At 41.2% G+C, this 27,061-nt stretch overlaps 1 protein-coding gene across 5 annotated transcripts in view; it reads left to right on the top strand.

Moving 5' to 3' along the window:
* Positions 1–301: 301 nt before the first annotated feature.
* poc1b (POC1 centriolar protein B) overlaps positions 302–27,061 on the top strand; it is a 139,078-nt gene continuing 112,318 nt past the window's right edge. For 3 of the 5 annotated variants that reach the window (XM_041215620.1, XM_041215622.1, XM_041215623.1), the window contains exons 1-2: positions 324–524; positions 13,272–13,356. In XM_041215620.1, coding sequence (XP_041071554.1) covers positions 510–524; positions 13,272–13,356 — 100 coding nt within the window. In that variant the 5' untranslated portion in view covers positions 324–509. Of the gene's footprint in view, positions 525–13,271; positions 13,357–27,061 lie in introns of all 5 variants that reach the window. The other 2 variants (XM_041215619.1, XM_041215621.1) reach the window with 2 other exon arrangements.

The following is a 27,061-nucleotide window of genomic DNA, read 5'->3' as shown; positions in this document are numbered from 1 at the left end:
GTATAAAATGATAGAATTTTTCTGCAGATTTCTGCTTCTGTGTAACTGCATTTCCCAATAAGATCAGGTCCAGTGTGGAACTGAAGCGAAGCGAAGCGAACTTTCCAGGGACCGCCGTCACCGCGCAGGCGCAGGCTCCGGTCGAACGGCAGCAACGTTGTTTTTTCAAAAATTCAAAACCGGCCTGCAAACGGCAGGGGCTCGCGCACGCTGGGCGCGGGGCGCGTGCGCAGTCCAGGAAAGTGGGTAGGGTGGGGAAGAGACGCGTGCGCGTAGAGGCGGGGCAGAAGGGTGCGCATGCGTGTGTGTGTGTGTGTGTGTGTGTGTGTGTGTGTGGGGCAGACGGTGATTGGGGGGGAGGGGGTGTGTATCACATATTAAATGGCGGATCGCCGGTTTGTTAAGTGATGCGGAGTTGTCGGTTGCTGCCTGATGTCTCGAGTTGGGGACGGACAGAGGTTTGGAGGCCGCTTTAGCATTTTCCACCGCCCTGGGCCCCTTTGAGCGTCATGGCCTCCGCTCTGGTAAGCAAAGAGGATGATGTATTGAAACAGGGCAGGAGGAGGCCATTCGGCCCATTCTGCCTCTACTGGCTCCTGAAAGGAGCTATACATTTAGTCCCATTAACCCCATTGCTTTTTCCCCATGGCCCTGCGACTTTTTCTTTTTAAGTTATTTCCTTTTCATTGAATCTGCTTCCACTGCACTTTGTGACATTTGATTCCAGATCACCATAACTTGCTGCAGAAGTGAAAAGTTCTCTTCATCTTCTTCCCCTCTGATTCTTTTGCCAATTATCTTAGAGAAATAGGAATAGATAGTATACGATTTAATAACAGTAATAGGCAAGGTCATTGAACCTTTTTAATGCTGAGTTGGATTTTTGATTGACAAGGGAGTCAAAGTGTATAGGGGGTAGGAAAGGAAGTAGAGTTGAGCCCACAATCAGACTAGCCATGATCTTATTGAATAGTGGAGTAGGCTTGAGGAGCTTATTGGCCTAATGCCCCTAATTTGTTAGTATATGTATTCGGTCCCATCTTTCTTATCGTGTCCACGGACAGTCTATACATGGCCCAGCCAGAACTGGACACATTTTTGCACCTTGTTGTTGAATTTGGCAAGATCTGCAACAGTGCAGGGTTCCTCTAACAATAGGCATTGCAGGAGATGTTGCATAGTCTGTGGCTCAGTTCCGCATTCACAAGTTGTCGGGCTGTTTGTATATCCCCACTTGCTTAGTGACACCTTTGAACAACCTACACCAGTCCTAAGTCTGTTAAGGCACTTCCAGGTTACCCAGTTGCAATTAGCTCCTGGGGGAAGGCTTTCATCCAGTGGAATTTCCATTGCTGGGGGTTGTTCGAGACTGGCGAGCCAGTCTTTCCACAAGGCGATGCAGTCCCATGAGCCTGCTCTGCCATTCATGGCTGATCTTCTAACTCCTGCACTGTCCCCATATCCCTTGATGTCTTTAATATGTAGAGATCTGTCTATTTCCGTCTTGAACACTCTCAATAACTGAGCCTCCACAGCTCTCTGGGGTAGAGAATTCACCACCTTCTGAGTGGAAAAAATTCTTCCTCGTTTCAGTCGTAAATCTCTATCTATAATCCTTGCCCTCTATTTAGTGGATTCGTGAGTATTGGAGACAGCTTCTATTAATAAAACTGAAAAAGAAATATTTGTATTTGGTACAGCCCAGAGCTCTTTACAGCCAATGAAGTACAGTCACTGTTGTAGCAAATGTGGCAGCCAACATGCTGTTTGCGGGACCTTGCTTGCGCTCAATATGATAATGAGCAGGTACTCTGTTTTGAGTGATGTTGACTGAGGGATAAAATTGGCCAGGACACCAGCTTTTCTTCAGAATAGTGCCATGGGATCTTTTGTAACCAACTATGAGGACATATGGGGCCTCAGTTTAACACTCCATCTGAAAGACACCACCTCTGACAGTGCAGCACTCTCTCAAATACCACATCAAGAGTGTCGGCCTAGATTTTTCTAATCTAGTCTTTAGAGTGGCACTTGACCATGAATGCTACCCACTGAACCACAGCTGACATTGGGGAGAAGGCAGTTGCTCAACGTTATTGAAAATATGACATTGGTGATAGGAAAAAAATCATCTGGTCCCTCGCTCCTGCCCCATACCACAATGGCTGGAGAATCATGATTAAATGCCTAATTATAATATGTCAGTGTTATGTCAGTCAGTTCAATTGTCTCAGTTTGGATTTCAAGAATATGTAACTATTTCTGTATCTAGGCTCCAACCAAACAGTTGCCTAGCAAGGCCAATTAGAATACAGCATGAAATACCTGATCTTTTGTTACAACTGGAATGGGAGGAGTGCAGGAATTATCAAGCCCCAGTACTCCACAGGCCTTAGCATTAATTCAAATGTTTAATTTTTTTACCAAACTGTGCATACACCTGACATACTTGCTCTTTCCTACCTTCCTCCCTATGATGGTATTGTTTTAACATATTGATATGACACAGCCGATTATTTTTCCAGCGATCTGGTGTATTTATCAAATAATTTACTTTTCTAACCCTCTTAAATTACCCTTAATAGACCACTGAACAATGCTTTCAGAGGTTCCCCCTGTAATGGTAATAATACTAATACTTCATCCCCCAATTGTAATGCTCAGGTCACAGCTTGCTTATCTGTCCATTCTTTCATCTTTGAGAAACTTTTAAGATGTTCTTGAGCCACTTTACAAGACCCCATGAGCCATTCCTGGAACACAGACACATAGTCTAACATAGAGGATTTGCCCTTCTCTCCCAAAAACTTTTCTTTGATTAATTTCAGAGGAGCACTTATCTTATATCCATAAACTAATTCAAATGAGCTAAAACCAGTAGATTCGTTTGGTGAATCTCGGGTAGTAAATAGAAGCAAATCCAGTTCTCTGTCCCAATCATGGGGATATTCATGACAATATGCTTTAATCATTATTTTGAAAGTTTGATGGTACCTTTCTAAAGCTTCCTGTGTTTGTTGATATGCTGTGGACTTTAACTGTTTTATACTCAAACTATTCATTATGTTCTGAAATATTTTAGACATAAAATTGGAATCTTGATCTGACTGGATCTCTATTGGTAATCCATATAGAGCAGGAGTAGGCAATGCAGCCCCTCGAGCCTGCCCCGCCATTCATTACGATCATGACTGATCTCATTTTGGCCTCAACTCCAATTTCCTGCCCTCTCCCCATAACCTTTCAACCCGTTACTAATTAAAAATCTGTCTATCTCCTCCTTAAATTTATTCAGCATCCTGGCATCCACTGCACTCTGAGGTAGTGAATTCCACAGATTCACAACCCTTTGAGAAAAGTAATTTCTCCACCCCTTATGGCCTTTCGTTCTAGAATGCCCCAGAAGGGGAAACATCTGTTCCACGTCTACTTTGTCTATCTCTTTTAACATCTTATATACCTTAATAAGAATATACTGGTGTCCTGCTTTGGTTTTTGGCAACGGTCCCACACAATCCACTAACACCCTACTGAATGGTTCCTCAAAAGCTGGTATAGGAATTAAGGATGCCATTTTGATTGCATGTTGTGGTTGTCCTACCATCTGGCATATTTTACAAAACTGCACCATGTCCTTATGAAGACCTGGCCAGTAAAACTGCAGGTTTAGGTGTGCTTGGGTTTTCCTACATGTCCTAGGAATTTCATGTGCTATCCATAATATTTCTTTATGATATTTGGGCGGTACCATTACCTGATGAACAAGCATCCACTCCTCATCTGCAGGTCTGTGAGGACGCCTCCACTTCCTCATTAGAATTCCATTTCTAATATAATAACATTCTGGAACTGCCTTAGCTTGGGCTTCAGTTTGAGCTAATTGTGCTATCTTACTTAACTCTGGATTAGCTTGCTGAGCCTTAACTAGAAGAGATTTGTTAAACATCTCTTTCAGATTATCCAAATTTGTAAAGAAAGAGTCAACCAGCCTGTGGTGTCACTTTGACCTTTGATGATGGACTTTGCTTAGCCATTGCTCAGTTCATGACACATTCGGGAAACCTTCCTGGAACCTTTTTCTGTAACCGCTCTGTCTCTTTAACCTCACTTGGGCTTTCTGTAATTATGGGAGAAGCTACTACCTTCACTCCAGTTAAATCATTACCCAGGAATGAATCAACTCCATCTGCGTGTAACAGTGGATGTGGTTTATTTGGACTTTCAGAAGGCTTTCGACAAAGTCCCACATAAGAGATTGGCATGTAAAATTAAAGCGCATGGGATTGGGGGGTAGTGTATTGACATGGATAGAAAACTGGTTGGCAGACAGGAAACAGAGTAGGAATAAACAGGTCTTTTTCTGAATGGCAAGCAATGACTAGTGGGGTACTGCAGGGATCAGTGCTGGGACCCCAGTTATTCACAATATACATTATTGATTTAGATGAGGGAATTAAATGTAATATCTCCAGATTTGCAGATGACACAAAGCTGGGTGGGAGGATGAGCTGTGAGGAGGATGCAGAGATGCTTCAGTGTGATTTGGACAAGCTGAGTGAGTGGACAAATGCATGGCAGATGCAATATAATGTGGATAAATGTGAGGCTATCTATTTTGGTAGCAAAAACAGGAAGGCAGATTATTATCTGAATAGCTATAAATTGAGAGAGGGGAATGTGCAATGAGACCTAGGTGTCCTTGTACACAGTCGCTGAAGGTAAGCATGCAGGTGCAGCAGGCGGTAAAGAAGGCAAATAGTATGTTGGCCTTCATAGCTAGAGGATTCAAGTACAGGAGCAGGGATGTCTTGCTGCAATTGTACAAGGCCTTGGTGAATAAAATTAACGTGCATGGGATTGGGGGGGTAGTGTATTGAGATGGATAGAAAACTGGTTGGCAGACAGGAAACAGAGTAGGAATAAACAGGTCTTTTTCTGAATGACAGGCAGTGACTAGTGGGGTACTGCAGAGATCGGTGCTGGGACCCCAGTTATTCACAATATACATTATTGATTTAGATGAGGGAATTAAATGTAATTTCACCAGATTTGCAGATGACTCAAAGCTGGGTGGGAGGGTGAGCTGTGAGAAGGATGCAGAGATGCTTCAGTGTGATTTGGACAAGCTGAGTGAGTGGACAAATGCATGTGAGACCACACCTGGAATATTGTGTGCAGTTTTAGTCTCCTTGCTATAGAGGGAGTGCAGTGAAGGTTTACCCGACTGATTCCTGGGATGGCAGGACTGACATATGAGGAGAGATTGAGTCGATTAGGATTGCATTTGCTGGAGTTCATAAGAATGAAGGGGGATCTCATAGAAACCTATAAAATTCTAACAGGACTAGACAGGGTAGGTGCAGGAAGGATGTTCCCAATGGTGGGGGAGTCCAGAGCAAGGGGTTACAGTCTGAGGATTGGACTGAGATGAGGTAAAATTTCTTCACCCAGAGAGTGGTGAGCCTGTGGAATTTGTTACCACAGAAATTAGTTGAGACCAAAACATTGTATGTTTTCAAGAAGGAGTTAGTTATAGCTCTTGGGGTGAAAGGGATCAAAGGGTTTGGGGAGAAAGCGGGAGCAGGCTATTGAGTTGGATGATCAGCCATGATCATAATGAATGTTGGAGCAGACTCGAGGGGCCAAATGGCCTACTCCTGCTCCTTGTTTCTGTGTTTCTATGTAACTGCTGAACAACCCCTACCGTCATTGTCCCAGACAATAGGTCATATTCCTGGTGCATGAAAGGTAGGGATATATACTCCCCACCAATATCATTGACTAAAGCTTTGGCTTTTAATGCGCTCTCTGGTGGAAAATTTATGCTTTGCCCCAGCAAAAGTGTCTGAGTGGCTCCTGTATCTCTAAGTATGATTATAGGCTTAATGATCTCATTTGAGGGCTAAGGAGTTACTTTTCCCTCGACAAAAGTCCTTTAAAAGTCTCACGTATCTCCTTCAACTCTCCTGAACTCACAGCAGTGTTCACACTCGGTTTTACAGCTGCAGTTAGCGTTACAACCTGACCTGTTGTACTTTCAATCAGGGCTCCTTTTCCTGAATCAACCTTATGTACTCCAATAAGTCTCGTGGATTTCCTGTGCAACTTCCAGCAATCGGCGTGAACATGTCCCACCTTGTTACAGTGGATACACCTAGGCCTTCAAATATCACTTCCACCCTCAGCACCTTCTTTTCTGGTCTGAGGAGGAGTTTCCGGGGTATTCCCAGCTGTCCCTTCTTTTCTCTGGCTACTTCCCTTCCCTTCACCTTCCTCCTTTCTATCCTTCTTGGGTTTGTGGGGATGACGGAAAAAGTGTTTAAATTTATGGACCAGCTCATAATCGTCAGCCATTTCCACTGCCTGTCTAGCTGTTTAACGCTTTGGTCTTTAGTATGGTTTCTAACAACTGGAGGAAGTGAATTTTTAAATTCTTCCAAGAGAATTGTTTCTCTAAGAGCTTCATGCGTTGTCCCTACCTTTAATTCCTGTATCCAATGGTTAACATTACTTTGCTTTATCCTCTCAAACTCAATATCAGTCTGCCCAGGCTGTTTCCTTATATGCTGAAATTTCTGCCTGTATGCCTCAGGGTCTGACTCAAATGCACAAAGAATAGCCTTTTTGCTCCATTGTAATCTATCGATACCTCTTCTGAAAGCGAAGCATAAACATCATGAGCTCTACCCACCAACCTACTCTGTGAGAGCAATGTCCAGATTTCGTTTGGCCACTTCATTTGCTTAGCTACCTTTTCAAATGAAATAAAGAATGCCTCTAACATACCTTTGCCTAAACTTTGGGCGGGCTTGCACAAACTGAAACATTTCCCCACTGTTTGCTTTGAGTTGAAGGTGGTTGTTTTACCATCAGAACTTTCCTCAGCATCTGAGGCTTTTTTTGTAAGGTCCAGCCTTTAAGCTGGTATTCTCTTTCTCGTTCCTTTTCTCTTTCCTTTGCCTCATGTTCTTTATCCTTCTCCCTTGCCTGAAATTCCAGTTCCAGCTTCTTAAATGCTCTTTCTCTTTCCTTTTCTTTTGCCTCCAGCCTTTTCAATTCTTTCTTTTTCTGCCCTTTCTTTTTCCTTTTCCCACTTTCTCTTTCCTTTTTTCCTTTTGCCTCCAATTCAATTTTTTGCCATTCCTTTTCATGTTCAAATTACTTCATTTGCAACTGAATCTTAGCTAACTCAATTAACTCACCCCCTGGAGAATATGGTCTCTCTGGTACCCCTTCCAATTTCAAATATTGCGCTACTATCTAAACTATGTCTGCCTTCCTTGCCTCTTTGGGTTTTTCTAAGTCCAGCTTATCCGCCAATTCCATTAGCTTACTCTTGATTAATTTCTGTAAACCGGTGAGGGTTACATCTTCCATCTGTAAAAAAAAAAAGCCTTAGCAACTTCCAATGCCATTTTAGTTAACCAATGTATCAAAAACCTGGTCTCAGCCCTTTTATCCCTTACCAATTATTATTCTGCGCCCTATCATCCGCTGTCCCTGTTTCAAAATCCCACAAGAGCCCCCAATTTATGTTATGACCAGGATGGGAGATGTGCGGGAATTCTCAAGCCCCACTACTCCCCAGGTCATACCATTAATTTAAATGTTTAATTTTCTCACTGAAATGACCAATTGTGTACCTGTATCCTCTAGTACCCAGAAGAAAAGAGACTCTGACCAGGCTTCTTTCAAAAACTCAGAATGGTTAATTTATTTTAAAGCAAAACTTCTTTTAACAAGTTGCAAGTACTGGTTAACACACAATTGTGAACGATAAGCATAACTACCTATCTCTTCCTGAAGAATGCACCCACTGCACACGCATTGACGCGCGTGCGCGCACACACATATGCATGCATACGCATGCACGCACATACAAGCAAAGAAATGATAAATGGATAGAGTCTTTCTGCAGAGATGGGCGTAATAAAATAAAGGATAAAGTCTGTTGAGTCTTGACGCTGTTGACCTTGTGTGAAGACGGGCTGGCCCTGGTGGATGCTTGAAAGTTTCATCACTGGTTTCAGCTTTGCAGGTTCAAATGCAGACTAGTTACACTCTGATAAGGGTTCACTGGCTGCGGGTTGATAGCCCCACACAATTTTAGGCAAGAATAGAGACAGGGAACCAGCTAATGTAGCCTTCTTTCCTCAGCTTGTTCTCCAACAAGACTACCTTCAAAACAAACAGGTTCACAACATAAATTTTTTCCTCTCTCCCACGTGATTGCCTTTTTGTATCCCAACTTTTCATTAATTACAGTGCTTTGCAGTTCAATACAAACAAACAACTCCTCCTCAAACACTGTATAGGCAAATGAGTTATTGGAAGAGGCCTGCTTGTTTACAGTTCCAAGGTGAGTTTATGACCTTTTTTAAAAAAAACCCTAGGTTAGATCCTGCCATGTCCTTCCATTTTGTAAAATAAAAACTTCAGTCTTGAAAGAAATGATTCTAACACTTATATAAAAATATCATAGATTGGGCCTCAAACAAGGTGTTGACTATGAGAAGGTTGGAGGTGTTTTATTGTTTTGGATCAGGGACTGTACACACAAAAGTAAAGTCTTGTCATCTGGTTCAGAGCTTCTGTTAATGGGCTGACTTCAATAATTACTGTTGCTGCTTGTTTCTTTAAATTATTCTGAATAAGCAGTTTGGTATTATAGTCTGTTGAGAGTGTCTGGCCTAACCAATATTTGTTTTCTAAAGTGAAGGATAAGCGTGGTACAAATCGCATGTTTAATCCAGGGTCCATTTAATGGGCCTGTTGTTTGCCCAGGGCTCACAGTCGTAGATTATGTGGACAAGATTTAATTTAGTTTGAGAGATGTGGGCTTGACCAGTAACTGGATTTGTATTTGCATTAAGAAAAAAAGTATCAGGAAACGTCTGACTCATGATAACATTAACTTACATTGCTATTAATGTGTTTTAAAAAATACAGTTTCATAAATGAGAAATGGAAACTGGTTACTGAGCAAGAAAAGAAGGTTGGAAACAATGACTAAAAACTCAGTCAAAGTTTTAAGAAGGCTTTTATTTAATAAAGGCTAATGAGAGGTAGCGAAGCAGAGAAGTTTGAGAGTGTGGGGGTAATCGGATGCTCGGTGGTAGTAGATAGCACTATTCATCATCAGTACAGAGACCCTGACCCACTGTGTGCGAATGTAGATGAAACAGAGAAGGTGGGTTTGGGTAGATCGTTGGGAGACTGCACGGGTGCCAATACATTAATGAGAAGCAGAATCATTGCTGGAGATTCTATGGCTATGTTTGGATAGTTAAAAATGGGGCCATGTGACAGCAGCTCTCCCCTGCCTCTCAAAAGCTGGAAGTCAAGGAGAGATGCTTGAAGAGGATGGTATGATCAAACGTGTCAGACACAATGGAGAAACTAATAGTCATAGAGGATATGGTTTGTGACTTTAGGGCCATTTCAATGATGAATAGGGAGGAATCCAGAATAGAGGGATTTAGCAAGGTGTTTGAGAGGGGTTGGAAGCCAATAACACATTTGTGAAACAATGCAGCTTAGGAGGTTAAAAATGGGTCTTTATTTGGAAAGAATGGATGGTTTGAGGGTGAGTTTTTTGAAGGAAGCGGTGATGCCTATTTAATAAGGAAGACAGTTGGTAACTAAGGAAAGCGAAACACTTACAATGTCATGTTCAATATCTGGAGTGTTTGGTAAGGTTCTGTTGCGTATGTAAGTAACTGTTAAGGCCGATCTGCACCCAGATATTTCAGCTGCAAATAGGACAGGACACCGCAGAAAATGGAATTTTGTATAAGCTGCTGGCTCAGGATTTCCTCTCCTTGCGTTTTCTCTATGCTTCTGATGTGTGCTTGCTTTTGAAGGAGGCTGCACTTTTTCATTTGGTTGCACCAGGTGCATTGATCCTGGGTGAGCTTCTCCCAGGACTCTGAGTCAATAACAGCACTCCCAAGTGAAGCCTTCAGAGTGTCCTTGTAGTGCCTCCTTTGACCACATCCCAGACTGAAGCTATCCATAGAAGATTTGCTCTGGTGAGCGAATGTCAGGCATTCTGGCTGCATGACTCAGTTGTGACTGTCTCAATATGATGTGGATGCTTGGGATGCATTGGGTGAGCACCTCCAGTGTCTGGTATTTTGTCCTGCCATCTAATTTTCAGAAGTTTACGAAGACAGCTCAAGTGAAAGTGGTTGGTTTTCCTGGTATGAAACTGGTATACAGTCCAAGTCTCACATGCATAGAGTAGAGTGGGCAGGTCTATTGCTCTATAGACTTTCAGTTTAGTAAGCTGACTTACTCCTCTTCATTACCGGACTGGTGTTCAAAGTCTGCTCAAGGTTACACTTTGGCAATTCTTGCATTAGTGAAATCAAGTGGTCTGAAAAGAGGGGGGAAAAAAACACTTTTTTAAATGCAAAACAGCTGTAGAAACACTTTTATAATTTTCCAAAAGTTACTTATCAATATACATTTTTCCATCAGAGCATTAATTTTACTGATTCAAGCTGCCTAACTTGTTAAAAAATAAATCTAAATTGACATCTTTTCCATCTTTACCTACATAAGTTACTTCAAAATAATTCATTACATGTGAAGCTTCTGACAGGCGTGATAAGGCGCAAATATTTGATGTGTGATAGGTAACTGAATAAAATAATCGGTAAAATGTGTGATAGGAAAGCAGGGAAGATGTAATTTTTAGAATTGTTTCCCTCCATCATGTTACATTTGTATAGCCTTAAGCACAAAAAAACTTCACAGGAACATTATAAAGCAAAATTAAAAACCGAGCAACATATGGCAATAGTAGGGTCAAAACTTTGATCAAGCTGTAGGGCTTAAGGAGTGCTTAAACTAAGAAAGAGGTAGAGAGTTGGAGAAGTTTAAGGAAGGAATTCCAAATGCTGAAGGCATGGCCAACAAGGGTGGAGCAATTAAAATCAGGGATGTTCGAGGCCAGAATTAGATGAGCGCAGGTATTGGAGGGTTGCAGGACTGGAGGAGATTAGAGATGTGGAGGGGTGAGGCCATGGAGGAATTTTGAAAATAAGGATCAGAATTTTAAACTGAAGGCCTTTCTTCGCTGGGAACTAGCCTAAGTCAGGGATAATAGGTAAATGACACTTGGTGCAAATAAGGACATGGGGAGCAGAGGTTTAGATGACTTCCAGTTTACAGATCCCCGTTTGATCTTCCATACTGTGTCCATATGACCAACCGCTTCTGCTTTAATTCGCCAGCTTCTTTTTGTCTTGTCAGCATCAGTTGCAAACACGTGACCATGTAGCAGAGGTAAGCTGACAGAAAAAATTGAGCAACATAACGTGGTGTCAAAACATATATATACTATCTGTTTGCTTCAAGACGTCCTCAGATGCCGCTCAGCATGAAGGAATATAAGTTGCCTTTCTGTTGCCAGTTGCGGTCCAATGTGAAATAAGCTTGGGCAATACAAGTCTGGTTCTTAACAGACTTGGCAAACAGAATAGTAACAGAACAAGTGTGGGAATGGAAGAATTTATAATGGTGCAGGGAATTGGTGCATTCTGTCTCCCTCTCACTAATCTAATAGTGACTGCACTTCAAAAGTCCTTTGTCAAAATTGCTATATAAATGAAGTTTTTGTTTTCTCCAATCTAGCCATGTAGCTGAAGTCCCTAATCCCTTGAACATTCTCATAAATGTTTTCAGCACTCTCTATAAAGCCTTCTCATTCTTCCTAAATACTAGTCTCCAGAATTGGACACAATACACCAGTTGAGGCTGAAAGGTTCATCATAACTTCCTTGTTTTTGTACTCTTTTGCTTCATTTATAAATTCCAGGATCTCTGTATATCTTTTTAGCCACTTTCTCAACCTCTGCTAGCACGCATACCTCTAGGTCTCTGGTCCTGTATCCTGTTTAGAATTGTATCCTTTATTTTATATTACCTTTTCTCATTCTTCCTACTAAAATAGATCAGTTCCCTGCATTAAATTTCATGTTCCATGTGTCCACTCATTCCACCAGCCTGCCAATATCCTCTTGCTCACTGGTACGTGTTACCTGATTGAAATGACACACTTTTAGAAGCCAAACTGAGGTGCCCTTAAAAATAATATAACTTGAAAAATATGAAAATCAGTTTCTTCATTTTGCATTCTTCAGTTGGTTAGATGTTAAACAAATCTCTCTTTAGTCCTAAAATAGCCTTCCATTTCAAACATAGCAGTCTTAAATCCTCCAAGAATGAAAGAAGCTGTACACAGGTTGCTCTGCAATTTGCAAAGACAGATAAACTTTATCTGCCTGAGTATTAGAAAATATAACTGGTGGGTCATATTAACCATTTGTATATGTTTTGAGAGACAGTTTTTGTAGTCTTTCAGTGTTCTGTTCTGTTTTTTTCTATTTAAATTGTTGTCCTTGGTTTTAGTAGTTGTCTAGCCCAAGATAATCTCACAGTAACATTATAGCAAATAGAAAAAGGTTATGGTTACAAACAATAAGATAATCCCACACAAAAAAACATACAGCACCATCTACAGATTGAGAGAAGAGGTTGCAGTAAAAGATGTTTATGTAAATTTGAGGTTATGATTTTGCTTGTACAGAACTGAATCCTGAAGTTACAGCTGAAATATGGAAATTCCTCTTTAGTTATATTTTAATCAGCATTTTCCCATACATTAGTTTGAAAAGTGTAATATTAGATTTGTGTTTTGAATGAACTGAATGGAGGAAGTTTTTTTAAAATTTTATACGTATGTTAGCTGTGTAGTCAGTTTTGTTTTTCACTATGCTTTCTCTTTGTTAAACATGCAAGCTATCGATAAGCTTTATGATGTTGTAGAGTTTGATATCTTTGTTAAGCTCAAATCTTGAGTTATTTTTGTGTTATGAGACAATGTATTTTATAATTTGATTTTATTTAATGCAACATATTCTATGATTTGTGTAAACTTACTGTGAACATTAGTATAATGTCTTCAACTTGGGGATAATCAATTTCTTCAACATTATTCAAGTGTCATAATTTCTATGGCTTTTTCGGAGGCTTTGTAATTGTAGCTGAAGCTTTTTATTGGTTGAATTGACTCAGGTTAAGTGTGATAAAAAATTAAGATGCATTATCTCAAAATTTAAAATAAGTGGTGAAATCACAATTAGTAGTAAGATCTTAAAAGCTCTTAAAGTGTTTAGCTTTTGACAAAAGTTGCAGTTTTAACTTACTCTGTTGCTGGTTATCAAATGTACTGAAGTGAGACATTTGTTCTTTTAATGTCCTAGGAGGATCCAACCTTAGAACACAACTTTAAAGGTCATAAAGATGTGGTCACCAGTGTTGATTTTAACCCAAACAACAAGCAGCTAGGTAAGTACTGTATATCTTGTGCTGTATCTCATAGAAATGTAAGCACAGAGGGACAGTGTTTTTGTCCATCATACCTGTGGCTCTGTTGTTTAATAGCTTAGCTTTCCATTCTAGTCCCACTCCAACATCCCCTCAATCCCCGGCTTTCCCTGTATCCTTGAGTTTAAGCTTGGGATGTTTTATTATGTTAAAGGCATTACATAAATGCAATTTGCTGTTAATCATAGTAAGGACCTTGTAAATATTGTGAATTGTCTTCAATAGTTTTGTGTGGTATTGTATTCCATACTTGAAATACACTTTGTGTGAAAAACTTATAGACCAGTTTTGTGTATCTAGTATCATACCATTTCTTACCAGTTTGCAATCCTTGATCGTTTGAGGTAATCTTTCACTGTTTTAATTGTTTGGGGTTTCAGAGGCTCTGGGATTGCAGCTGAGATAATTGAATATTACTCCTGGTTATTAAATTGAGTCCAGTTAAGAGAAGTGAGCAATAAAGATGCAATATTACCATATTTAAATTGGAGTCATAAAATCGCCATTAACAGACTATAAAAGAAGCTTGTGAAGTGATATGATTGCTGGTTTTAGGATTCTAAAGGGACTAGTTAATGTTGGCCATGACAGGCTATTTCACCTTGTCTAGAACAGTAGAACCAGAAGACACTGTTTCAAGCAAGTTAAATTCAAAACTAATCTGGAAACAATATTTTAGTGAGTAAGTGGTCAATCTATGGAACAGACTCCCTCGGGAGATGTGGAAGCAGTTACTATTGATTCATTCAAATGCAAATTAGATAGTATTCTTTCTGGAAATAACATTTTGGGATACTGTATATGTATGATTTGAGATGCAATAATGTGATAAGTGGAGCTTGCGTAGGAGAGACAGGAAACTACAGCTCCCAAGAGCGCTGCATCACTGGGAGTTTTCTTGGGTCATGTCTGGGGCTGTTTATTCTAATTGGAGATTGATTTTCCTGTGATTAGTCAACAACTCCATTACTGTGTCATGTGACTTCCGAGATGGCAAAAGTTTTTTCTCGCCTAGCAATTTCTATGTTCCTTTATGCGCTGGTATAAAGATGAAAATAATAGGATGCGGGCAGATCTTGATGCAGTGACAGAATGGGCCTGAATCTTGCAGGTTGCAAAGCCAAGGCTACTGAATGGGAGAAGGGCCTGGGGACATTAATGTTGTGGTCATTGGAGATCCATGACCAGTGAAGCAAAGCTACTGAAAAAGAAAAGAGGGTGTATTGATGGGGCAGTTAAGGATTATATGAGGAGTACTGTCCTTTCTCTGCATTTAGCTTAGGCCAGGCCACATCTAGTGCCTAATTTCTGTCCACTGACTTAATGGAATTTATAGACTCCCTGGAAAAGATTCATTGCTGGGCCACCGGATTGATAACTAGTTTACCAGGCCAGGCAAAAAGAACTGGAACTTTTACTTTATACTGCTTTAGTTTTACCAGACTCTCATCCATAATTGCCCTTTGAAGTTCAATGGCATTACCACCACTGAATCCCCCACTATCAACATCCTGGGAGTTACCATTGACCAGAAACTGAACTGTACTAGCCACATAAATACTGTGGCTGTAAGAGCAGGTCAGAGGCTAGATGGTAATGGCCGTGGATTTAGAAGGTGCAGTTTAAGGAGCCTTGGTGATTTCTTGTAATGCATCTTGTAGATGGTACACACTGCTGCTACTGTGCGTCGGTGATGGAGGGAGTGAATGTTTGTGGATGTGGTGCAAATCAAGCAGGCTGCTTTGTCTGGCACGGTGTCAAGCTTCTTGAGTGTTGTTGGAGCTGCACTCATCCAGGCAATTGGAAGTATTCCATCAAACTCCTGACTTGTTCCTTGTAGAACAAGATGCAATTAGCTCATGCCAACAAAGTTTAGTTTCACTGAGACACCAATGAGTAACTCCCCTCCTGATTCCCCAAAGCCTGTCCACCATCTACAAGGAACAAGTCAGGAGTTTGATGGAATACTTCCAATTGCCTGGATGAGTGCAGCTCCAACAACACTCAAGAAGCTTGACACCGTGCCAGACAAAGCAGCCTGCTTGATTTGCACCACATCCACAAACATTCACTCCCTCCATCACCGACGCACAGTAGCAGCAGTGTGTACCATCTACAAGATGCATTACAAGAAATCACCAAGGCTCCTTAAACTGCACCTTCTAAATCCACGGCCACTACCATCTAGAAGTAGAAGAGCAACAGATAGTTGAGAACGCCACCTGGAAGTTCTCCTCCAAGTCACTCACCGTCCTGACTTGGAAATATGTTGCCATTCCTTCACTGTCACTGGGTCAAAATCCTGGAATTCCCTCCCTAACAGCACTGTGTGTGTACCTACACCACATTGATTGCAGCGGTTCAAGAAAGCAGCTCATTACCACTTCTCAAGGGTAACTAGGGATGGGCAATAAATGCTGACCCAGCCAGCAAAGCCCACATTCCATGAATGAATAAAAATAATTATATCTCTGCACCATTGTTATAATCTTAGTAAATTGTAAAGCGCTTGCATGTTTGTAATTCAAAGTACTGCATATAAGCAAGTTGTTGTTGGACTATTTCCACAGCTCCAATATCTTTTCAGTAGTGGGGTGACCAAAGCTGTCCACAGTACAGGTATTAACCACATCTTCCTAGAGTCAGATTTAATTACACAATAAAATATATTTCGTGTAAACAGTAAAGAATAGTTTTTATCAGAATTGAAAATATTTTGAGCTGATAAAATTCTTTGGGTGTTACAAATTTAGTTATGCTACATATTTTTAAAGTCTAATTTTATCCCAATTCTGGTTGGTGACATGAAGAAATAGATATGATTTTATTATTAAAGCATTTAATAATAATCAAACATGATGTTCAGGCTGTAATTTAATTGTGTTGATGTCAACCAAAATATCAAAGTTTGTTTTTTAAATATTAAAACTTTGATTCTTTGCTTTTGTATTTTTAAACAGTTTCATTTTAAAATTTTTGACTAGACACAACATCCATACTTCTATAGTGCTCATTACGTACAAAATATGTTTTACAGAGCAGCTGGATGGTTGCTGAGCAGATTGAAGGAAATTCAGGGTGTGTTGAAAACCTGATGAAAAATGACTTTCATTGAGCATATTTCACAACCTCGGGATGCCCCAAAGTGCTTTCCTGTAAAACAAAGACAGCCGCCATCTGCGCACAGTGAGATCTCACAAACAGCAATATGATAATGTACAGATAATGTATTTTTGTGATAAATTTGAAGGGTAATATTGGTCAGATCACTGGGAATTACTCTCCTGCCCTTCTTCAAAATCGCATCATGAGATCTTTGTCCGCCTGAGGGACTGAATGGGTTTAATGCTTCATCTGAAAAATGACATCTTGACAGTGCAGCATTCTTTCAGTTCTGTGCTGAGGATCTTAAGTATATTTTTTGTAGGAAGGCAAAGCAAAGTTGATGAGGCAGGGAAGTCAGCACACAAAGTTGAGATGGCTAAAGAATCAACCGCCTGATGATGGAAGGGAGGAAGTACAGTCTGTGACATTGTTTCCTATATGCCACCTTCTAGTATTCCAATCATGGAGGTAGGAATGGGCAAGGCTATGAAGCGATTTAAAGTTGAGCACAAGGACCTTAAATCAGTTCTCAGAACACTGGAGCTTGATGAGGACAGAGGTGATGGTGGTGCAGGACTTAGTGTAGCCTTCTGGATTGTTGTTTTAAAATGGCTTAAGCAGGGATGTCAACAAGGAGGGTATTGGAGAACTCCAGTTATGAAGTGATAAAAGCATGGGTTAGGTGATGGTTGTAGGAAAATTGAGGAGGTGAAAAATACTGGTGTTGAGCCAGTAGGAAAGTTTGGGAATCAGTTTACCAAGGCTCCATAATTTTGGCTATCACTTCAGGCTTGGTCCAGAGAAAAATCAGAAAAGTCTGAATGTGAAGTGATGAAAGATTTGATTAATAGCAGAGGGGGAAATATAGGGTGATGTGGCTAATGCAGCTAGGATGAAAAAAATAGTCTTAGAAACTGGATATGGGGAAGGAAACTGAGTTCGGGACTAAGCAAAATGTTGAGTTTCTGAACATGTGAATTGTGTCTGGGCCGATGGCTATGAAGGAGACACAGTCACAGTTACAGGAGCCAAAGATAGTTTTTACAACATTAAGCTGGAGGATTTTTGGATAGCAAGCTGAAAATTTTGACAGTAGTTGTGAGGTTGAGGGGAGGAGGTAATAAGATTTGAGCTGGGCATTATACACCTAGATGTGAAAACTACCCCTATGTTGCCATATAAAATTACATGGGCAAATGATGAAAAGAATGGAAACTTGGGGTAAAAAGGCAGCCATGTAGTTACTATTGCAGAAAGCATTAGAAGCAATGTGAAGTGCAACCAACCAGTGGGATTAGAGTTTGGAGGGAGTTCCGTGGACTGTGAAAAGGAGATGCACAAAAAGACTGGAGTGACTATGTCATAAAAATGGCAGTAAGCTACTTATTGTCAGTGCCTTTGACAATTGTCGTGCTTGGTGGAAATCTGCTTAGAGTGCAAATTCTAATGAGAGATGCGAGTATAGTTGCAAGGCTTCAGCCTGCCATCAGTATTTAGTCTGGTTTGTGTCACCACAGATCCGCAATATGTGACTGACATTTTTAATATTTTCTGAAGTGACCTCACAAGCCACTCAACTGTAAATGCTTGCTAGGTAATATAAGAGAAATATTGAATAGATGTGTCAGTAGGCATTTGGTAATACAGAGCTTGAGCATTTCTGAAAAAAGAGACGTCTAAACTTTTCATCTTGCACTCATCAGGACACTCGCAAGAATACCAATAAAGGGGGAAAACAAGAATTTATACTATATGTGAAGAGAGTGTGGATTGGTTGGCAAGTGGCGTTGCCATGGAGAATGTACCACTGATGGCGACTGCCAGCTAACTGACAAGCATTGTTTGAAATTTAAACCAGGCAGCTTGACCCTGATTGGTCAAGGCATTGCCTGGTTTCAGCTGCCTGGTTTAAATTTCAAACAATGCTTGACGGTTAACTATCAATCGCCATCAGTGGTGCATTCTCCACGGCAATGCCACTTGCCAACCAAACAGCACTCTCTTCACAGTATAAATTGTTGTTGCAAGACGAAAAGCTTAGACATGTTGTCTCTTTTTTCAACAGTACTCAAGATGTGTCTCAACCTAAACATTTATCAGAATTTAACTTGTGCAATCCTAGCTCAGTAAACACTTTACCAACATCTGACCATTAGTGTACAAGTTGGGAGAGCTACTCCACAAATGAGCCGAATAGCAGCCTGACAGTTATAATCAGTTCTATCTCTGGTCAGCATCTCCGATTTCAAACACCACCCTGAGTTATATGCTGTCCCATTGGACTAATATACTGCCAGAAATGGTGTACAGTTTGGTAAGCTTAGTTTTGGAAGTCCTTATTAATGATTCTAGACCCCATGAAGTCTCATGGCTTTAGGTCAAACAAAGCCAAGGAGCAATTGATTGACTTTAGAAAGCGACTATAGATAAATTACTGGCTTTGATTTTCCTGACCCCTTAAATGATAGGTGCCCAAGAGTGCTGTAAATAATGCCAGCATCCATCTCTTTAATGCAATTGATTACTTCCCTTTGATTTTTGGCAGCTGGTGGTCCTGCTCCACTGCACAAGCAGTGATGGACCATGGCTTAAGGAATGTCAGTCAAATTATTGGTGAGTGACAGATTCGAGTGTATTTTTAGAATAATACCTGTCTCCTGCTCCACCATCAGAAATCGAAGGTCAGATGTATGTTTTAACAACTGTAGTACAATTGACTAATTGCTTCTTCACTATCCATGAAGTGTATTATTTTTAAAATATGCCTATAAAGGCACATGCGTGTTGTGCTGTTTTTAGTTGTTATATTGTGTTATGCTCTTCCTAGGTTCATTGCTGTTATATAGCATCTTTCATGACCTTGGGATGTCCCAAAACACTTCACAGCAGATGATGTGCTTTTTGAACTGTATTTGCTGCTGTAATGTAGAAAACACAGCATCCAATTTGCACATGACAGTGTCCCAATATTAGCAGTGACATGAATGATCAGATAATCTGTTTTTGTGATATTGGTTGAAGGATAAATGCTGACCAGGACATTGGGGAGAACTCCCTTGTTCTCCTTTGAATACTGTTGTGATCTTTCACATCCAGCTAAAAAGACAGATGGGACCTTGATTTAATGTTCCATCTGAAAAGCAGCACCTTCAATGGTGCAGCACTGCCTTGGTACCGTACTGTCAACCTAAATTGTTTTCAGGAGTCTCTGGAGTGGAACTTGAGCCCACAACTCTGACTTTGGCCAAGAGTTGCTTTCCACATTTGAACCAGAGTTGATATCTATGCAAGATGTTATGAAACCCAACTTACCTTGTTGAATATGGGGGTTGGGAAGTCCCGACACCACCCCCCCCCCCACCACCACCACCACCACCACCACCAAACCACCACGCATAGGCCGGGTGCGGGCTGCACATGCGCAGTTTGAAATCTTCCTATTCTTCGGGCTTAGGACAGACCCTGAGCACCTGTGCCTGGAGGAGAAAGAAGGGTGTGAAAACCCAGGTCAGGTGACCAGGTGCAGAGTACCAGACCCAGCAAGCCTCTCAGACAGGGGGATGGAGAGATTCCAAGAAGTGTCCCAGGTAAGGGACACGGGAGAGGGGGCAGAAACAGGTTCCAGTTAAGTTAAGAAAAAGAGAAGGCTCCAATTATAGAAAAAGTCTGCTCCCTGCAGCCTTAAGTGAAGTAGGCTCAAGAGAGTCTTTGGTAGCTGAAGAGGGCTCAAGAGAAGCCATAAAGATCTAAGAAGGCTGCTGAAGGTTGGCAATTCTGTGTTGTGGGCCACAGGGGCAAAAGTATTCCTTTGGGACAGTGGTATTCTTCTTGGCATGGCTGAAGAGCTAAAATTAGGTGGGCTGTTGTTGGAGCGACTTTTGGAGAGAATTCCAAGGTGAGACCTTCCAAGGTGAAGATTGGAAACCCTCATGAGAGAGACTGAGTTTTACAGAGGTTAGTTGACTCTGTGACTTAACGTCTGGGTGGATTGTTGAGAAATCCATGGAATCTGTTTTGGTTGCATCTGTCATTTATTGTGTGTTGTGTTCAACCACAGTTGGGCTTGTTAATTCAGATGTCCCTCATGTACTTACCCTGAATGTTATATTGTAAATTGTTTTTATCTTTTTGACCTTGTAAAATAAAGTTTATTTTTTTGCTGAAAAGCCATGGAATCTTGTGGTTTTCTTCACTTAGCAAGTGTCTTGAACCTCATACTTTGTCTACTAATTGGCCCCTAACCAGATCTCACCAACAACCTGGCCTGGCCAAGGATCATAAAGTAAATACGAGAACCATTTTCTAACCCCATAAGCAGTGAGATAAATTATGTTTTTCAAGAAGTTGGTTAAACTCTGAACACAGTGCACTTTCAAATCATACATTGGGATCTTTAATTTCTACCAGAACCAGACAAGCAAAGGAGGCACTCATTGAAATTCTTATGTGAATAACAGCATCTCATTCAATATCCTGCTGATTCTTCAGTGAAGTTCCCAGACTGAGGCTTGAACCCTCAGATTTCTGACTCAAAGGTGAAAGGTTGTGGCTATAATCTCATCCCAGAAGACCGTGCGTGATTGTAAACCACTTAAGCTCCATTCCAATTACTTATAATGTTCCTGGAGCTTGTCAGTGAGGTAATCACCCTTGTAAGCACTCTTTTTGGTATTCATTATTCTCACTTTAAAACGAATAAAAATTTGTAAGACGATATGACTAGATGACCAATGAATGTATAAAAGCAGCATAAAGAAGGCAGACAGAACAGTGACTTGCAATTAAATGTGTGGCTTTACTGTCAGATGGTAGGTAGAAGTTAATCAAGTGAATCTGATGCACCATATGGAAGGGCAAAGTACATTATTAGCAAGTGATTAGCTCGGCCTCTGGCTGTGCTGCAGAATAAGGACAAGGAAGAAAATGAATTATTTATCAACTGTGTTTCATGTCTTGCTGGGAATCAACAAACTCCCTCCAATTGGCATTATAAATACTGTAACTAGCACTTAAGAATTAGCAAGAGGAGGAATAAATGACCTTGTAAATTATAAGCATAAAAGCAAAATACTGCAGATGCTGGAAATGTGAAATAATAGAACAGAAAATGCTGGGAAAACTGAGCAGGTCCAGCAGCATCTGTGGAGAGAGAGAAACAGAATTAACATTGAGTCCAGAGCTGCAAAATATATAGTAAAATATATTTAATCTAATAAATGAAGCTCTTCAGAAGTGATGCCTTGTGCATATTTTACAAAATGTATGGAAGAATGTTGCCTTCATGCCATTTCCTTCTCTCTTTCTGCATTCACTGTTTTCTGTTTCACTGTCCTTTTTCTGTTGCATGGGGATTTCATATGTCCCATCTGAATGTCATTTTGTTATTGCTCCATTGCACTATACTATGACGTACCCCTGCAGTCTTTTCCTATTCCCATGTGTTATCTGTTTTCTGCACTTTCTTCGTGTCTCTATCTTGACATCTGTGTCTTTCTAGGGTATGCTAAACATTTTCATTCTGTATCTCCCTTAAGGAAAAAAGCAGAGACTATACTAGGATTTGTTTAATTTTTTTCTTCCTATTTCTCTTTAAAATAAAAGCCAAAGATAATCACTTTTACAGCAGAACCATTAGGTTTAGGCTTAATACATCAGTGTATGTTTTCCCCCACATTCTCATGAACGATTATTTTAAGGTTTCAGGACGTTTTGATCATTTTTCCACAGAAGAAAATTTTAAAACATGACTTTTGGTCTTTTTTAAGCAAACTGTATTCACATAGGTGTTTTCCTTTTTTATTCATTCATGGGATGTGGGTGTCACTGGCTAGACCAGAATTTATTACCCATCCCTAATTTCCCTTGAAAAGTTAGTAGTGAGCTGCCTTGAACCGCTGCAGTCCATGTGGTGTAAATAAACCCACAGTGCTGTTAGAGAGGGTGTTCCAGGATTTTGACCCAGTGACAGTGAAGGATCGGCGATATACCTCCAAGTCAGGATGGTGAGTGACTTGGAGGGGAACTTCCAGGTGGCAGTGTTCCCATCTGTCTGCTGCCCTTGTCCTTCTAGATGCTAGTGGGCATGGGTTTGGAAGGTTCTGTCCAAGGAGCCTTGGTGAATTCCTGCAGTGCATCTTGTAGAAGGTACACACTGCTGCCACTGTGCCTTGATGATGGAGGGAGTAAACGTTTGTGGATGGGATGCCAATCAAGTGGACTGCTTTGTCTGGATGGTGTCAAGCTTCTTGTGTTGCGGGAGCTGCACTCATCCAGGCAAATGGAAAGTATTTCACCACTCTCCTGACTTGTGCCTTGTAAATGGTGGACAGGCTTTGGGGAGTCAGGGATGAGTTACATGCTGCAGAATTCGTTGCCTCTGACCTGCTCTTGTTGCCACAGTATTTATATGGCTATTCCAGTTCAGTTTGTGATCAATGGTAATGCCAAGGCTGTTGATAGTGGGGGATTCAGCGATGGTAATGCCATTGAATGTCAAGGGGCGATGGTTAGATTTCCTCTTGTTGGAGAGGGTCATTGCCTGGCACTTGTGTGGCTTGAACTTCTCAGCCCAAGACTGGATGTTGTCCAGGTCTTGTTGCATTTGGACATAGACCGCTTCAATATCCGAGGAATCGCGAATGGTGCTGGCCATTGTGCAATCATCAGCGAACATTCCACTCCTGAGCTTATGATGGAAGGAAGTTCATTGAAGTAGCTGAAGGTGGCTGGACCTAGGACACTATTCTGAACAACTCCTGTAGTGGTGTCCTGGAACTGAGATGATTTACCTCCAACAACCACAACCATATCCCTTTGTGTTAGGTGTGACTCCAACCAGCAGAGAGTTTTCCACCTGATTCCCATTGACCCCAGCTTTGCTAGGGCTCCATGATGCCACACTCATTCAAATGCAGCCTGATGTTAAGGGCAGTCCCTCTCACCTCACCTCTGGAGTTCAGCTCTTTTGTCCATGTTTGAACTAAGGCTGTAGTGTGGTCAGGAACTGAGAAGCCCTGATGGAACCCAAGTTGTGCATGGGTCAGTGAGCAGGTTATTGTTAAACAAGTGCCTCTTGATGGCACTGTTAATGACCCCTTCCACTACTTTACTGATGATGGAGAGTAGATGTGCTGGGCTCCCCCATCATTGAGGATGGGGATATTTGTGAAACCTCCTCCTCGAGTGGGTTGCTTAATTATCCACCACCATTCATGACTGGATATGGCAGGACTGCAGAGCTTAGAGCTGATCCATTGTTTGTTGAATTGCTCAGCTCTGTCTATCACTTGCTGTTTATGCTGTTTGATACATTAGTCCTGTGTTGTAGCTTCATCAGATTGACACTTCATTTTTAGGTAAGCTTGGTGCTGCTTCTGGTATGCCTTCCTGCACTCTTCATTGAACCAAGGTTGATCCCCTGGCTCGGTGGTAATGGTAGAGTGAGGGTTATTGTTGAGCCATGAGGTTACAAATTGTGGCTGAGTACAATTCTGCTGATGGCCCACAACATCTCATGGATGCCCAGTCTTGGGTTGCTGGATCTGTTTGAAATCTATTCTACTTAGCACAGCGGTGGGGCCACGGAACATGATGGAGGGCATCTTCAATGTGAAGACGGGACTTCATCTTCACAAGAACTGTGCGTGGTCACTCCTACCGATACTGTCACGGATAAATGCAAGTATAAATAGATGCAGGTCAAATATATATTTTTTTCTAGTTGGTTCCCTCAACACCTGCCACAGAACCAGTCCTGCAGCTATGTCCTTTAGGGCTCAGTCTGTAGTGGTACTAACGAGTCACTCTTGGTGATGGACATTGAAGTCCCCCACCCAGGGCACATTCTAGGGTGTTCCCTTGCCATCCTCAGTGCCTTCTCCAAGTGGTGTTCAACATGGAGGAGCACTGCTTCATCAGCTGAGGGGGATTGGGTGTGGTGGCGGTGGCAACCCTCTCATGACTGTATTCCATTGTGCTGTCACCTCTGCTCGGCCTGCCCTGCCGGTGGGACAGGATGTACCCAGGGATGGTGATGGTGGTGTCTGGGACATTGTCTGTAAGTATGATTCTGAGAGTATAACTATGTCAAGCTATTGCTTGACTTGTCTGTGAGACAGCTCTCCCAATTTTGGCACAGGCCCCCAGATGTTAGTAAGGAGGACTTTGCAAGGTTGATGTGGCTGAGTTTGCCGTTGTCGCTTCTGGCGCCTTGGTTGATGCCGGGTGGGCCATCCAGTTTCATTCCTTATAGGCGTTTTAGCAGTTAGAAACAACTGAGTGGCTTGCTCGGTCATTTCGGAGGGCATTTAAGAGTCTGAAGTCACATGTAGGCCAGACCAGGTAAAGAACTTAGTGAACCAGCTGGGTTTTTAACAACAATTGACAATGGCTTCGTGGTCATTATTATTTCCAGATTTTTATTGAATTCAAATTTCACCATTGCCACGGTGGGATTTGAACCTTGATCCCCAGAGCATTATGCTGGGTCTCTGGATTACTAGTCCTGGATTACAATAATACGACGCGATCACCTCTCCATGTTTCTTAGTAAACTGTTTAATATGCTGAATGGAAATTGTTTTCCCCCAAAGAGTAAACAAAAACCAATTAGAAAAACATCTGTCACCCACTTGTGTCAGAAAGTTCTTTGATTTCTGTTGCAATTAATGACTTGAGGAGAGACAATACACAGGAGTTTGAAACAAGAAGGCTGTGATGACAGCCAAGTTTGTAAAAGAGAACACTGGGTGAGGGCTTTCACTAAGGTAAAGAGTTTAGAAATTGTGGAGAATTGCTAGGAGTCAGGTAAAATGACCCATTGGCACTGTTATGATATGGCAGGTGGTAATTGCCGGGCTGACCAAATCCCGAAGGGAAACTTGGTCAAGCTATCACAACAATTTACAATTTGTATTTATTACGAAAATGTATGTGTACTGAAGTCAGAAGTAAAAATTCCACTACCACTTTTGGAGATTTTAAATTAAAAACATTTATTAGCAAAAATAAAACCTTAAACACACAAGATCACAGTTACAGTTAAATTTAGTCTTAAAACATTTCCCAAAAGATTTCTACTTAACTAGACTCTCAAATAAACACCCTTTTCCAGGCAACATTCCCTATAGATTCTTAATCTATAAAGAATCCAGTAATATTACTGCTACTCATGTGCTCTCTCGCACGCTTTCTTCCCCACCCCACCCAAAGCTTGTAACAAAACTTTGCTCTCTGGAACAAACAAAACTTCTCCAGGGTGGCTAGAGGCTGCTCCCTTCACAAGTCTGTCCTCACACAGCACATTCCTCAAGATCAGATGGCCACACAGCTTTCAATCTTTTACTATGTTTTTTTCTCTTTCCTCTTTAAACCGATTGTTCTTTGCTTTCTTTGGAGATTCCCGGGATATAAAAATCTTTCTTGCTGTCTTTATGGCCACTACTTTTGAGAAAAATAAACTTTATAACTTTGCTTCATTCATTTATGATTGTTGCCAGTTGTAAAACTTTCTTCTATTTCCTTTTGAAATTCAACAGCTAAAAATTCAACTCTTCGTTTATCTACTAATGCAGATTCCTATTCATGCTGTATCTACTGGTATCCCATCTCAGCTTGTTCATATCCACTTCAAAAATGCCTGCTTTTCACAATCTCAGAATTTTAGCAGCACAGGAGGTCATTCTGCCCATCATGTCTGCACCGGCTCTCCAAATGAGCATTATGACCAAGTGCCATTGCCCTGCCTTTTCTCCATACATTGTTTCTATTCAAATAATCATCTAATGTTCTCTTGAATACCTCAATTGAACCTGCCCCCACCACACTTCCAGGCAATGCATTCCAGACCTGAACAACTCGCTGTGCGAAAAAGTCTTTCTCACGTCACATTTGCTTCTTTTGCAAATCACTTTAAATCTGTGCCCATTCTTGCTCCATTTATGAGCGGGAACAACTTCTTCCTAACTACTCTGTCCAGCCCCTCATGATTTTGAACATCTCTATCAAATCTCCTCTTGGCCGCCCTCTCCCCAAGGAGAACAGTCTCCAATCTACCTTCGTAACTGAAGTTTCTCATCCCTAGAAGCAGTGCATTCCATAATGTGGCACCCAGAACTGTACACAATACTCCAACTGAGGCCTAACAAGTGCCTTATATAAAATCAGCATAACCTCCTTGCTCGTGTACTCTATGCCCCTACTAATAAAGTCCAGGATACTTTGTTTTATTGACTGCTCTCTTCACTTCTTCTGCCACCTTCAATGATCTATGCACATATACACCCAGGTCTTTCTGCTCCTGCACTCCCTTCAAATTTTCACCCCTTATTTTATATTGTCTGTCCATGTTCTTCCTACCAAAATGCATCACCTCACACTTTTCCGTGTTGATCTTCATTTGCCACCGGGCTGCATGCTCCACCAACTTGCCTATGTCCTTTTGAAGTTCTACACTGTCCTCCTCACAGTTTACAACACTCCCAAGCTTTGTATCATCTGCAAACTTTGAAATTGTCCCCTGCACATCAAGATCTAGATCATTATATATATCAGGAGAAACAAG

This window comes from Carcharodon carcharias, chromosome 21, assembly GCF_017639515.1.
Source record: "Carcharodon carcharias isolate sCarCar2 chromosome 21, sCarCar2.pri, whole genome shotgun sequence".
NCBI lineage: Eukaryota > Metazoa > Chordata > Chondrichthyes > Lamniformes > Lamnidae > Carcharodon > Carcharodon carcharias.
This window is presented reverse-complemented; position numbering and strand designations above follow the sequence as displayed.